The 11,893-nt window shown below is 44.1% G+C and overlaps 1 protein-coding gene across 2 annotated transcripts in view; it reads left to right on the top strand.

Annotated features, from left to right (window-relative positions):
- The first annotated feature begins 1,873 nt into the window (after window positions 1-1,873).
- ALDH9A1 (aldehyde dehydrogenase 9 family member A1) overlaps window positions 1,874-11,893 on the top strand; it is a 33,176-nt gene continuing 23,156 nt past the window's right edge. The window contains exons 1-2 of one of the 2 annotated variants that reach the window (XM_056523582.1): window positions 1,874-2,057; window positions 8,725-8,914. In XM_056523582.1, coding sequence (XP_056379557.1) covers window positions 8,734-8,914 — 181 coding nt within the window. In that variant the 5' untranslated portion in view covers window positions 1,874-2,057; window positions 8,725-8,733. The other variant, XM_056523583.1, reaches the window with a different exon arrangement.

Genomic DNA, 11,893 nt, shown 5'->3' with positions numbered 1-11,893 from the left:
AGTGTAAAAAATAAAATAAATGTCCCTTTCCCAATAAAACTGCAGTATTATTACCCACCAGAAAACACAAAAGCTCAAACATATACATAATAGGTATTGCCACATTCATACAACAAAACAATAATATTATTAATCCCGCATGGTGAACGGCATAAAAAAAATATTGGTAGAAAATGTTGAAAAAAAAAGATCAAGGTATCATGTATCGTAAAAAGGGTACTAATAAAAAGCACAGCTCGTCTTGCAAAAATTAGTACAAGGGCGCTGGACAAAATAAAAAAAAAGTTAATTCAACGAACACAAAAAGCTATATAAATTGGGTATCTCCATAATCGTACAGAACAACGGAACAATACAGGTAACATCATTTTTACTGCATAGTGAAAGCCATAAAAAATAAAACACCAGAAATTTTCCAAATTTAAAAAAAAGTTTTTTTAACTAAAAATACTGCATCTATCAACAAAGATTTACCACTAATATAAAGTACAAAATGTCACGGAAAAACTATCTCAGAAAAAAAAAAGTAAGTAAAAGTATTTCAAAGTTATTACTTTTACTTACTTTTACTTACTTATTGGGCCTAGTCATAAATTTTTGGGTCGGTGGAAAACAATTATTATTGTACAAGAACAAGAAGGAGGTCCAGCGCAGCTTCTCACAGATATGCGGCTTAATTGAATCATGCAAATAACACACAGGATATACACGGAGGTGACGCATTTCGGCCGGTGGCACCCGGCCTTAGTCATACATGGTACATTGGTATGACTAAGGTCGGGTGCCACCGGCCGAAACGCGTCACCTCCTTGTATGTCCTGTGTGTTATTTGCATGATACAATTAAGCCGCATATCTGTGAGAAGCTGCGCTGGACCTCCTTCTTGTTCTTGATTGCCACAAGGTGAATCCGCACCTGTCCGTGCTGCAGCGGGTCTATGCCGGGTGAGCTGATCCTACTCTTTCTTTAATTATTATTGTTTTTTTTAATCAACTGGTGCCAGAAAGTCATACAGGTTTGTAAATTACTTCTATTTAAAAATCGTAATCCTTCCAGTACTTATCAGCTGCTGTATACTCCAGAGGAAGTTGTGTCGTTCTTTCCAGTCTGACCACAGTGCTCTCTGCTGACACCTCTGTACATGTCAGGAACTGTCCAGAGCAGGAGAGGTTTGTTATGGGGATTTGCTCCTGCTCTGGACAGTTCCTGACATGGACAGAGGTGTCAGCAGAGAGCACTGTGGTGAGACTGGAAAGAACTACACAACTTCCTCTGGCGTATACAGCAGCTGATAAGTACTGGAAGGATTACAATTTTTAAATAGAAGTAATTTACAAATCTGTTTAACTGTCTGGCACCAGTTTATTTCAAAACATTTTTTTCCTCAGGAGTACCCCTCTAAGGCAGTGTTTCCCAACTAAGGTGCCTCCTGCTGTTGCAAAACTACAACTCCCAGCATGCCCGGACAGCCGTTGGCTGTCCGGGCATGCTGTGAGTTGTAGTTTTGGAACAGCTGGAGGCACCCTGGTTGGGAAACACATAGGGGAAGATTTATCAAAACCTGTGCAGAGAAGTTGCTGAGTTGCCCATAGCAACCAATCAGATCGCTTCTTTCACTTTTTCCAGGCCTTTTCAAAAATGAAAGAAGCGATCTGATTGGTTGCTATGGGCAACTCAGCAACTTTTCCTCTGGACAGCTTTTGATAAATCTCCCCCTATATAATGTATCCTGAAATTTCCGCACCACATGACTATAGGGATATCCTGTACGCCAGCGGTCTTCACACTGTGGCCCTCCAGATGTTGCCAAACTACAACTCCCAGCATGCCCGGACAGCCAACGGCTGTCCGGGCATTCCGGGAATTGTAGCTTTGCAACATCTGGAGGGCCACAGTTTGAAGACCACTGCTGTACGCAGTGAACTCTTCCCCGCCCGCTCCCCCTGTACACTGCTCGGCCTCCGGACAGCCCAGAAGGGGAGGAGAGCTCGGGAGGAAGAACCGACGATATATACCGGACCCCCCGCCCCGGGAACAGCTCATCCACGGACAGCACAGTAAGTGATCGCCGAACTGTCTCTCACGGGCAAGGCACGACTGCAGACGGAGGAGCGCCGAGCAATGGATGTGCAGACAGGTGTCCCCGCTAGTCATGTGTGCAGACAGGTGTCCCCGCTAGTCATGTGTGCAGACAGGTGGCCCCGCTAGTCATGTGTGCAGACAGGTGGCCCCGCTAGTCATGTGTGCAGACAGGTGGCCCCGCTAGTCATGTGTGCAGACAGGTGGCCCCACTAGTCATGTGTGCAGACAGGTGGCCCCGCTAGTCATGTGTGCAGACAGGTGGCCCCGCTAGTCATGTGTGCAGACAGGTGGCCCCGCTAGTCATGTGTGCAGACAGGTGGCCCCGCTAGTCATGTGTGCAGACAGGTGGCCCCGCTAGTCATGTGTGCAGACAGGTGGCCCCGCTAGTCATGTGTGCAGACAGGGCCCGGGTAACGGGAGGTACCACTGCTTGTCAGGGGGGAGATTACTTCACCAGAAGGGCAGGTTATGTTTGTTTTAGTCCAGATATTGTGTAATACTTGTGCAGAGTAGAATGCAGTGTATATAGGCGCATACTTGTGCAGAGCAGATAGCAGCGTATGAATAGGCGCATACTTGTGCAGAGCAGAATGCAGTGTATATAGGCGCATACTTGTGCAGAGCAGATAGCAGCGTATGAATAGGCGCATACTTGTGCAGAGTAGAATGCAGTGTATATAGGCGCATACTTGTGCAGAGTAGAATGCAGTGTATATAGGCGCATACTTGTGCAGAGCAGATAGCAGCGTGTGAATAGGCGCATACTTGTGCAGAGCAGATAGCAGCGTGTGAATAGGCGCATACTTGTGCAGAGCAGATAGCAGCGTGTGAATAGGCGCATACTTGTGCAGAGCAGATAGCAGCGTGTGAATAGGCGCATACTTGTGCAGAGCAGATAGCAGCGTGTGAATAGGCGCATACTTGTGCAGAGCAGATAGCAGCGTGTGAATAGGCGCATACTTGTGCAGAGCAGATAGCAGCGTGTGAATAGGCGCATACTTGTGCAGAGCAGATAGCAGCGTGTGAATAGGCGCATACTTGTGCAGAGCAGATAGCAGCGTGTGAATAGGCGCATACTTGTGCAGAGCAGAATGCAGTGTATATAGGCGCATACTTGTGCAGAGTAGAATGCAGTGTATATAGGCGCATACTTGTGCAGAGTAGAATGCAGTGTATATAGGCGCATACTTGTGCAGAGCAGAATGCAGTGTATATAGGCGCATACTTGTGCAGAGCAGATAGCAGCGTGTGAATAGGCACATCCTTGTGCAGAGCAGATAGCAGCGTGTGAATAGGCGCATACTTGTGCAGAGCAGAATGCAGTGTATATAGGCGCATACTTGTGCAGAGCAGAATGCAGTGTATATAGGCGCATACTTGTGCAGAGCAGATAGCAGCGTGTGAATAGGCGCATACTTGTGCAGAGCAGATAGCAGCGTGTGAATAGGCGCATACTTGTGCAGAGCAGATAGCAGCGTGTGAATAGGCGCATACTTGTGCAGAGCAGAATGCAGTGTATATAGGCGCATACTTGTGCAGAGTAGAATGCAGTGTATAAAGGCGCATACTTGTGCAGAGTAGAATGCAGTGTATATAGGCGCATACTTGTGCAGAGCAGAATGCAGTGTATATAGGCGCATACTTGTGCAGAGCAGATAGCAGCGTGTGAATAGGCGCATACTTGTGCAGAGAAGATAGCAGCGTGTGAATAGGCGCATACTTGTGCAGAGCAGATAGCAGCGTGTGAATAGGCGCATACTTGGGCAGAGCAGATAGCAGCGTGTGAATAGGCGCATACTTGGGCAGAGAAGATAGCAGCGTGTGAATAGGCGCATACTTGGGCAGAGCAGATAGCAGCGTGTGAATAGGCGCATACTTGGGCAGAGCAGATAGCAGCGTGTGAATAGGCGCATACTTGGGCAGAGCAGATAGCAGCGTGTGAATAGGCGCATACTTGGGCAGAGCAGATAGCAGCGTGTGAATAGGCGCATACTTGGGCAGAGCAGATAGCAGCGTGTGAATAGGCGCATACTTGGGCAGAGCAGATAGCAGCGTGTGAATAGGCGCATACTTGGGCAGAGCAGATAGCAGCGTGTGAATAGGCGCATACTTGGGCAGAGCAGATAGCAGCGTGTGAATAGGCGCATACTTGGGCAGAGCAGATAGCAGCGTGTGAATAGGCGCATACTTGGGCAGAGCAGATAGCAGCGTGTGAATAGGCGCATACTTGGGCAGAGCAGATAGCAGCGTGTGAATAGGCGCATACTTGGGTAGAGCAGATAGCAGCGTGTGAATAGGCGCATACTTGGGCAGAGCAGATAGCAGCGTGTGAATAGGCGCATACTTGGGCAGAGCAGATAGCAGCGTGTGAATAGGCGCATACTTGGGCAGAGCAGAAAGCATCTTTGGAGTGAATACTGTGCAGTCACAGATCTCAGTGTTTAGGGTGTTGCAATTATGATAAGAGATTTGCTGATCACTTTGCCCACCCCGGATGTCAGGCATCTGAGGTGCTATAACCTGGTGACTACATAACATGTGGACTATGAGGCAACTAAATGTGACAGGACTATATTTACAGCTCGTGCGGCCCTAGGCAGGCGGCAGAATACGCCCCATTATGGTGGTTCCACAAGTGTCTGAATTTTTTCATGCAGATCTGTCACAAAAAACAGCGTGTGTCACTTTGTTGCAGATTTATCATGGCTCTGTTCCCCCTATGCATCTACCTAATAGGAGGTTCCCTACCTACCTATCTCCTGTGGACTTCTACCTATTAGGGGGGATTCCCTACCTATCTTCTGCGGACTTCTTCCTATTTTCTGACGGCTTCTACCTATTGGGGGGGGGGGGGGATTCCCTACCTATCTTCTGGGGGCTTCTACCTATTAGAGTACCTGACTACTGGGGGGGGGGGGGGGGGTTACATATCTTAATTATGAGTGTCAGTGCAGGCTTCATGTTTGACTTCTGCCTAAGGCTTCATAATTTTTTTTTTTTTTTTTTTTTTTTTTAAAGTATCTGTGAATACTTGAAAAAATATGTTGGTACTTTGTAGTCTTCAAAAATAGTATTGAGACATCCCTATCATCTATTTATACAGGCCTGGTAGGTGACAGCTGATAAAGTATTGAAACTTAGAACGTATTGAAACTTAGAACCAGTTGCACCTCAGTTTACAAATGTGTTTTAATTGGGTTTTAACCTAAGGATAAAGGGGTACTCCGGTGGAAAATATATCTATAATTTTTTTTTTTTATCAACTTGTGCCAGTAAGTTATACAGATTTGTAAATTACTTCTATATAAAAATCGTAATACTTCCAGTACTTATCTTCTGTTAACTACAGAGGAAGTTCTTTTCTTTTTGAATTTCCTTTCTGTCTGACCACAGTGCTCTCTGCTGACACCTCTGTCCATTTCAGGAACTGTCCAGAGCAGGAGCAAATCCCCATAGCAAACCTACCCTACTCTGACATGGACACAGGTGTCAGCAGAGAGCACTGTGGTCAGACAAAGGAAATTTGAAAAGAAAAGAACTTCCTCTGTAGTAAACAGCAGCTAAGTACTGGAAGGATTAATATTTTTATATAGAAGTAATTTACAAATCTTTTTGACTTTCTGGCACCAGTTGATTAAAAAAAATAAATAAATAAATAAATAAAAAAAATTCCCACCAGAGTACCCCTTTAAGTGGCTTTGAAGGGAGCACAGGAGCTGTACTGGCTTCAGAGCAATGAGTGTCTATCAATAGCCAGACACTCGTTGCAAATGACAGGCAGCGGCCATCCTGCCTCTGCCCGGCCTTTAACCCTTTAGATGCCATGATCAGTGCCAATCACGGTGTCGAAAGTGGAGCTCACAGAACCCCGCTACATGATCGCGTGGGTTCCGTGAGCCAAAATGTCGGAGGAGGGTCCCCTTACCTGCCTCCTTCCACCCAATTGCCGATTTAATTATGTAGCCTGGCTTAGTCAGGCTATATCAGTGGATAGCCGATCACACTGTACAATGCTATGCCATAGGCATAGCATTATAAAGTAAATGCAATCTGATGATTGTTTATAAATGTCTTAAAAAGTGTCAAATAAAAAAGTTTCTAAAATTATGAAACCCCTCCCCTAATAAACAATCAAATCCCCTTTATTTTCCCATTTTCCTAAAAATAAAAAATAACATAGTTTGTATCGCCGCTTACATAAATGTCCAAACGATTAAAATGTTTCTGAACACACACAGTAAACGGTGTAAACGTAAAAATAAAATAAAAAATAAATACAGATTTTTAACCACATCATATTGAAAAAAATTAATAAACTGCTCCACTGTTTAGGGGTAGATAACCATCTCCCCATATTCTTTATTTTTCAGTGTAATTTCATAAGGAATTTGGCATAAATATACTACTAAATCTGTCACCAGAAGTCTGGATGTAAACAATAAATCCTGGCCTGTTGTCTTATAGATAAAGCCTGGCTCAGTATGTACTATGATAGTTATTCCTGGAATGTAAACTGTAGGGAGCAGATACTGAACGATTAATCATGGATTTCTCCTTATACACCCACCCGCTCCTGAGATGGGAAACAGAAGCCACATATACCGTATTTTCCACCGTATAAGACGACCCCCAACTTTTACAGTTAAAATATAGAGTTTGGGATATACTCGCCGTATAAGACTACCCCTCTACAGCGATATACGATACCTTACCAGTGATTGGCTGGTTGTTGTATACAAAGCCTACTTGGATGCCCAGCCCTCCCTGTATATGTCTCTTTCACCTGTCTGGCCTGCCCTTGTATCCTATTACCGTACCTCCTTCCCTGACACTCAGATCTCGCACATGTGCCACCCTTGTATCCCATTAACGTACCTCCTCAGGAGCGAGATCTGAGAGGCAGAGAAAGAGGTACGTTAATAGGATTCATACAAGGGCGGGCTGGACGGTTGAAAGATGTGTGTTTTTCAGGGCACAGCGCCGCTCGCTCTCTATCCATAGCCCGGGCAACCCGGCCGACTACGACACCCGGTGTATAAGACGAACCCCGACTTTTGAGAAAATTTTCTTGGGTTAAAAAGTAGTCTTATACGCCAGAAAATACAGTATATCTATATATCAGCCACAGGGATTACTTTTCCTGTAATTGATGTGTATACAGTATAGATTATATACCAACCTGTGTATGCTTTCTTTTCAGCCGATCCTCTAGTAGGGTTGCCACCATTCTTGCCCAAAAAAATTACCTGCCATGCTAAATTATTATTATTTTTTTTTAATCAACTGTCTCCAGAAAGTTAAGCAGATTTGTAAATTATTTCTATTAAAAAATCTTAATCCTTTCAGTACTTATGAGCTGCTGAAAATGAGTTATTTTCTGTCTAAGTGCTCTCTGATGACACCTGTCTCGGGAACTGTCCAGAGTAGAAGCAAATCCCCGTAGCAAACCTCTTCTTGTCTATGCAGTTCCAGAGAAAAGCAGAGAGCACTGTTGCCACACAGCAAAGAACAACTCAACTTCAGCAGCTTATAATTATTGGAAGGATTAAGATTTTTTTAATAGAAGTAATTTACAAATCTGTTAAACTTTCCGGGCCAGTTGATATAAATAAAAATTTTTTTTTCCTTGAATACCCCTTTAAATTTGGGAGTTGCAGTTGGTTACTAACTACAACTCCCAGCGTGCCCTGATGTAATGGACTATATAGTATAGGTCAGTGATTCCCAACCAGAGTGCCTCCAGCTGTTGCAAAACTACAACTCCCAGTATTAGAGTTACGGTAATATCTCTCTCTGTGTCTCTCGCCAACATATTCCACTTTACAATTGGGTTAATACCAGATTAGTAAACAGATACTGAACAAACGAATAGTCAATTTACAGTAAAAGATGTCTTTAAGAGCTTATGATCTAATTTGTATGAAATTTCACTGAATCTTTTATTAAAGGGGTACTGCACTGGAAAACTTTATTTTTTTTTATAAATCAACTGTTGCCAGAAAGATAAACATATATTTGTAAATTACTGTACTTCCATTTAAAAATCGTAATCCTTCCAGTACTTATCAGCTGCTGTGTACTACAGAGGAAATTTATTTTCTTTTTGAATTTTTCTTTCTGTGTGACCACAGTGCTCTCTGCTGACACCTCTGTCCATGTCAGGAACTGTCCAGAGTAAGAGAGGTTTTCTATGGGGATTTTCTCCTACTCTGGACAGTTCCTGACATGAACTGGATGTGTCAGCAGAGAGCACTGTGGTCAGACAGAAAGGAAATTAAAAAAGAAAAGAACTTCCTCTGTAGTATACAGCAGCTGATAAGTACTGGAAGGATTAAGATTTTTAAATGAAAGTAATTTACAAATATATGTTTAACTTTCTGGCAACAGTTGATTTAAAATAAATGAATTAAATAAATAAAATTAAAAAATTCCCAGTGGAGTACCCCTTTTTAAGCTCCATTAACCTCATTTGTGGCAAAATGTCTGTAGCCCTCAGACCTATGACCTGCGAGCACATAGTCTCTACGCCCTATATTGTGCTGCCACTGTGTGCAAACCTGATGATAAAACCTGCATTAATGTTTATTGGATCTACAGAAACCTCCATTTTGATGCTATTTTTTTTTTTTTTTTTTTTTTTAGGACATTTGAATGAAACTGCTCGGAGCTTCTCCTATTATTCGCTTTCTGATCCCAAAACTGCAATCGACCATGAGCCGTACTCTCAGCACCGGGACCTTCCAGAACTCCCAGCCCCTGAATTATCGTGCCGGGGGCCGAGTGCAGCCTATAGACTCTGTAGGACAGGACCAAGCCTATGAACCATCCACAGGTAAGCGAGCAGTTTTGGGGTGCGTTCACATCACGATTTTGTCCTACAGTTTCCGTATACAGTTTTGTATATAAAAACCGTATGATGCCGTATCGGAAACCGTATACCTTGACTTTCCATACAAAAACCATACACACAAGATGTATCCGGTTGTGTACAGTACAGTATTTGTGCTTGTACGTTTTTATCCCAGACAGAAAACAATAGTCTACTACGGTTTTGTGTTGTTTCAAAGCCGTATACATGCACCGCATCTGTTTTCTGTTAATATTGAAGTCAATGCAAATGGCATGTGTCAGCAGTGGCATACAGTTTTTTTATTTTATATTTAAATTTTTTTTTTTTGTATACGGTTTTGTCTTGCACATGCTCAGTAGAAGTATTGACCCTTCTGAAAAGTACTAAAACTTGCTTTTTCCCTTGGAATTTCAATAAAACAATGCAATCTTTATTGGAATTTAATTTAAAAAAAAAGCCTATACCGTATTTATCGGGGTATACCATGCACCGGCCTATAACACGCACCCTCATTTTACCAAGGATATTTGGGTAAAAAAAGTTTTTTACCCAAATATCCATGAAAAAATGAGGGTGCATGTGTGCGCGTGTATACCCCGATATACCCCCAGGAAAGGCAGGGGGAGAGAGGCCGTCGCTGCCCGCTTCTCTCCCCCTGCCTTTCCTGGGGTCTAGAGCGCTGCTGTCGGCCCTTTTCACCCCCTGGTTATCGGCGCCGCTGCCCGTTCTGTCCCCCTGACTATCGGTGCCGGCGCCGACAGCCAGGGGGAGAGAAGCGGCGCCGACAGCCAGGGGGAGAGAAGGGGCAGCGGCACCCATTGCCGGCGCCGCTGCCCCGTTGCCTCCCCCCATCCCCGGTGGCATAATTACCTGAGTCTGGTCCGCGCTGCTCCAGCGTCGTTGCTATGCACGGCGCGGCGCTCTGACGTCATGCGCCGCGCCGTTCAGCGCATAGCAATGACGCCGGGGACGCACGACGGAGGCCTGGAGCAGCGCGGACCGGACTCAGGTAATTATGCCACCGGGGATGGGGGGAGGCAACGGGGCAGCGGCGCCGGCAATGGGTGCCGCTGCCCCTTCTCTCCCCCTGGCTGTCGGCACCGCTTCTCTCTCCCTGGCTATCGGCGCCGGCACCGATAGTCAGGGGGACAGAACGGGCAGCGGCGCCGATAACCAGGGGGTGAAAAGGGCTAAAAATTGTAGCCTAAAAAGTGCGTGTTATACGCCGATAAATACGGTACTTTTTTTTTTTTTTTTTTTTTTTTTTTTTTAGTTAAACTGATGCAACCGGAAATCCAAATTCAAACCGAATACAGTTTAAATTTGGAGCACGAGTTTGCATACAGTTTTGTCAGTTTTTGAAGCATGCGTTTTCCTATTAAAAAATAAATAAATAAATTTAAAAATTGATTCAAAATTGTGATGTGAATGCACCCTTATGTGTTCATAATCTGTATTCACTTTAGTGAATTATCGTGTAACAGTGAATCTTAAGTGACTGCTCTAATCATAAAAAGATCCAACACCGGGTTTATACATGTTTTTCCTAGCATACGCAGCGGGTGAAATAAGTATTGAACGCGTCATCATTTTTTCTCACTAAATATATTTCCAATAATGCTATTGACAGGAAATTTCCCCCCGATGTTGGTAACAAGTAATCCATACATACAAAAAGATTAGAAATAAAGTTATGTGTAATAATATGAAATGACACGGATAAAAAAAGTATTGAACACATTTACGGAAATGTAATACTTTGTACAGAAGCCTTTGTTGGTAATGACAGCCATAAAGGGGTACTCCGCTGCTCAGCGTTTGTAACAAACTGTTCCGAATGCTGGAGCCGGTGCCAGGAGCTTGTGACGTCATAGCCCCCTCATGACATCAAGCCCCGCCCCCTCAATGCAAGTCTATGGGAGGGGGCGTGACGGCTGAGAGGAATGATTAAAACTTCTTACCAGACAGGGTTGTGTAAATACATACACAACAATGGATCGCGTGTAAGTGTTGGAAGGGATCCGGTCTGCAGCCTTCCTGCACGAAAACGATGAACTTCAAAACGAAGGAATATTCATGAATTCAGACGGGGCTGACCGGGAGCAGGACATCAACGGTGATACGGGTAAGTGAGTTTATTGACCGACATGCAACGCGTTTCGCTGCGCAGCGAAACGCTTTGCATGTCTGTCAATAAACTCAATTAGGGTGGGTTCACACCACGATTTCACTGTACAGCTGCCGTATCCAGTTGGGGGAGTGAAAAACGGGTGCTCCCGTATCCCAGCCGGACCGTATCTAATTCATTTCAATGAGCCGAACAGAGTCAAACGGTGATTCCGGTTGGCATATTTTTGCCCCGTGTTTGGTTTTCTGACCAGACCTAAAACCATGGCATACCACAGCCAGAAAATCGAATACGGGGCAAAAATGTGCCGAACGGAGTCACCGTCTGACTCCGGTCGGCTCATTTGAAATGAATTTGGATACGGGCTGGGTTACAGGAGCACCCGTTTTTTGCTCCCCCCAACCGGATCTGGCAGCCGTACAGTAAAATTTTGATGTGAACCCACCCTTGCCTATATCACCGTTGATGTCCTGCTCCCGGTCAGCTCAATCTGAATTGCTAAATATTCCTTTGTTTTGAAGTTCTTCTGTGACCTGTATCTTTCTATAATAAAGTTCTTTAGCCTACAAAGAATGGTAAGTGTACCTTTTTTACATAACCTTTTAGAAGTAAACAGTTTTCTTTCTTATAATATTCTTATCCTCTTTAAAAGTCTCCATAAAATTAATAGGAATCCTCCTCGATAATCTGAAGCAGAAGTTCATTGTTCTGTGAGCGGTTATATAAACACGTGGACTTGAGCCAGAAGGATTGTGCAATCTGGCAGTAGACCCGGTCATGTTGTTTAAAGATGTCTTCCCAATATTTCGAAAGGTTGGTCAGGGACAAAAGTT

The sequence above is a fragment of the Hyla sarda genome, chromosome 6, assembly GCF_029499605.1.
Source record: "Hyla sarda isolate aHylSar1 chromosome 6, aHylSar1.hap1, whole genome shotgun sequence".
NCBI classification, from domain to species: Eukaryota; Metazoa; Chordata; class Amphibia; order Anura; family Hylidae; genus Hyla; species Hyla sarda.
The sequence above is the reverse complement of the archived record's forward strand: the minus strand, read 5'-3'. Positions and strand labels throughout refer to the sequence as shown.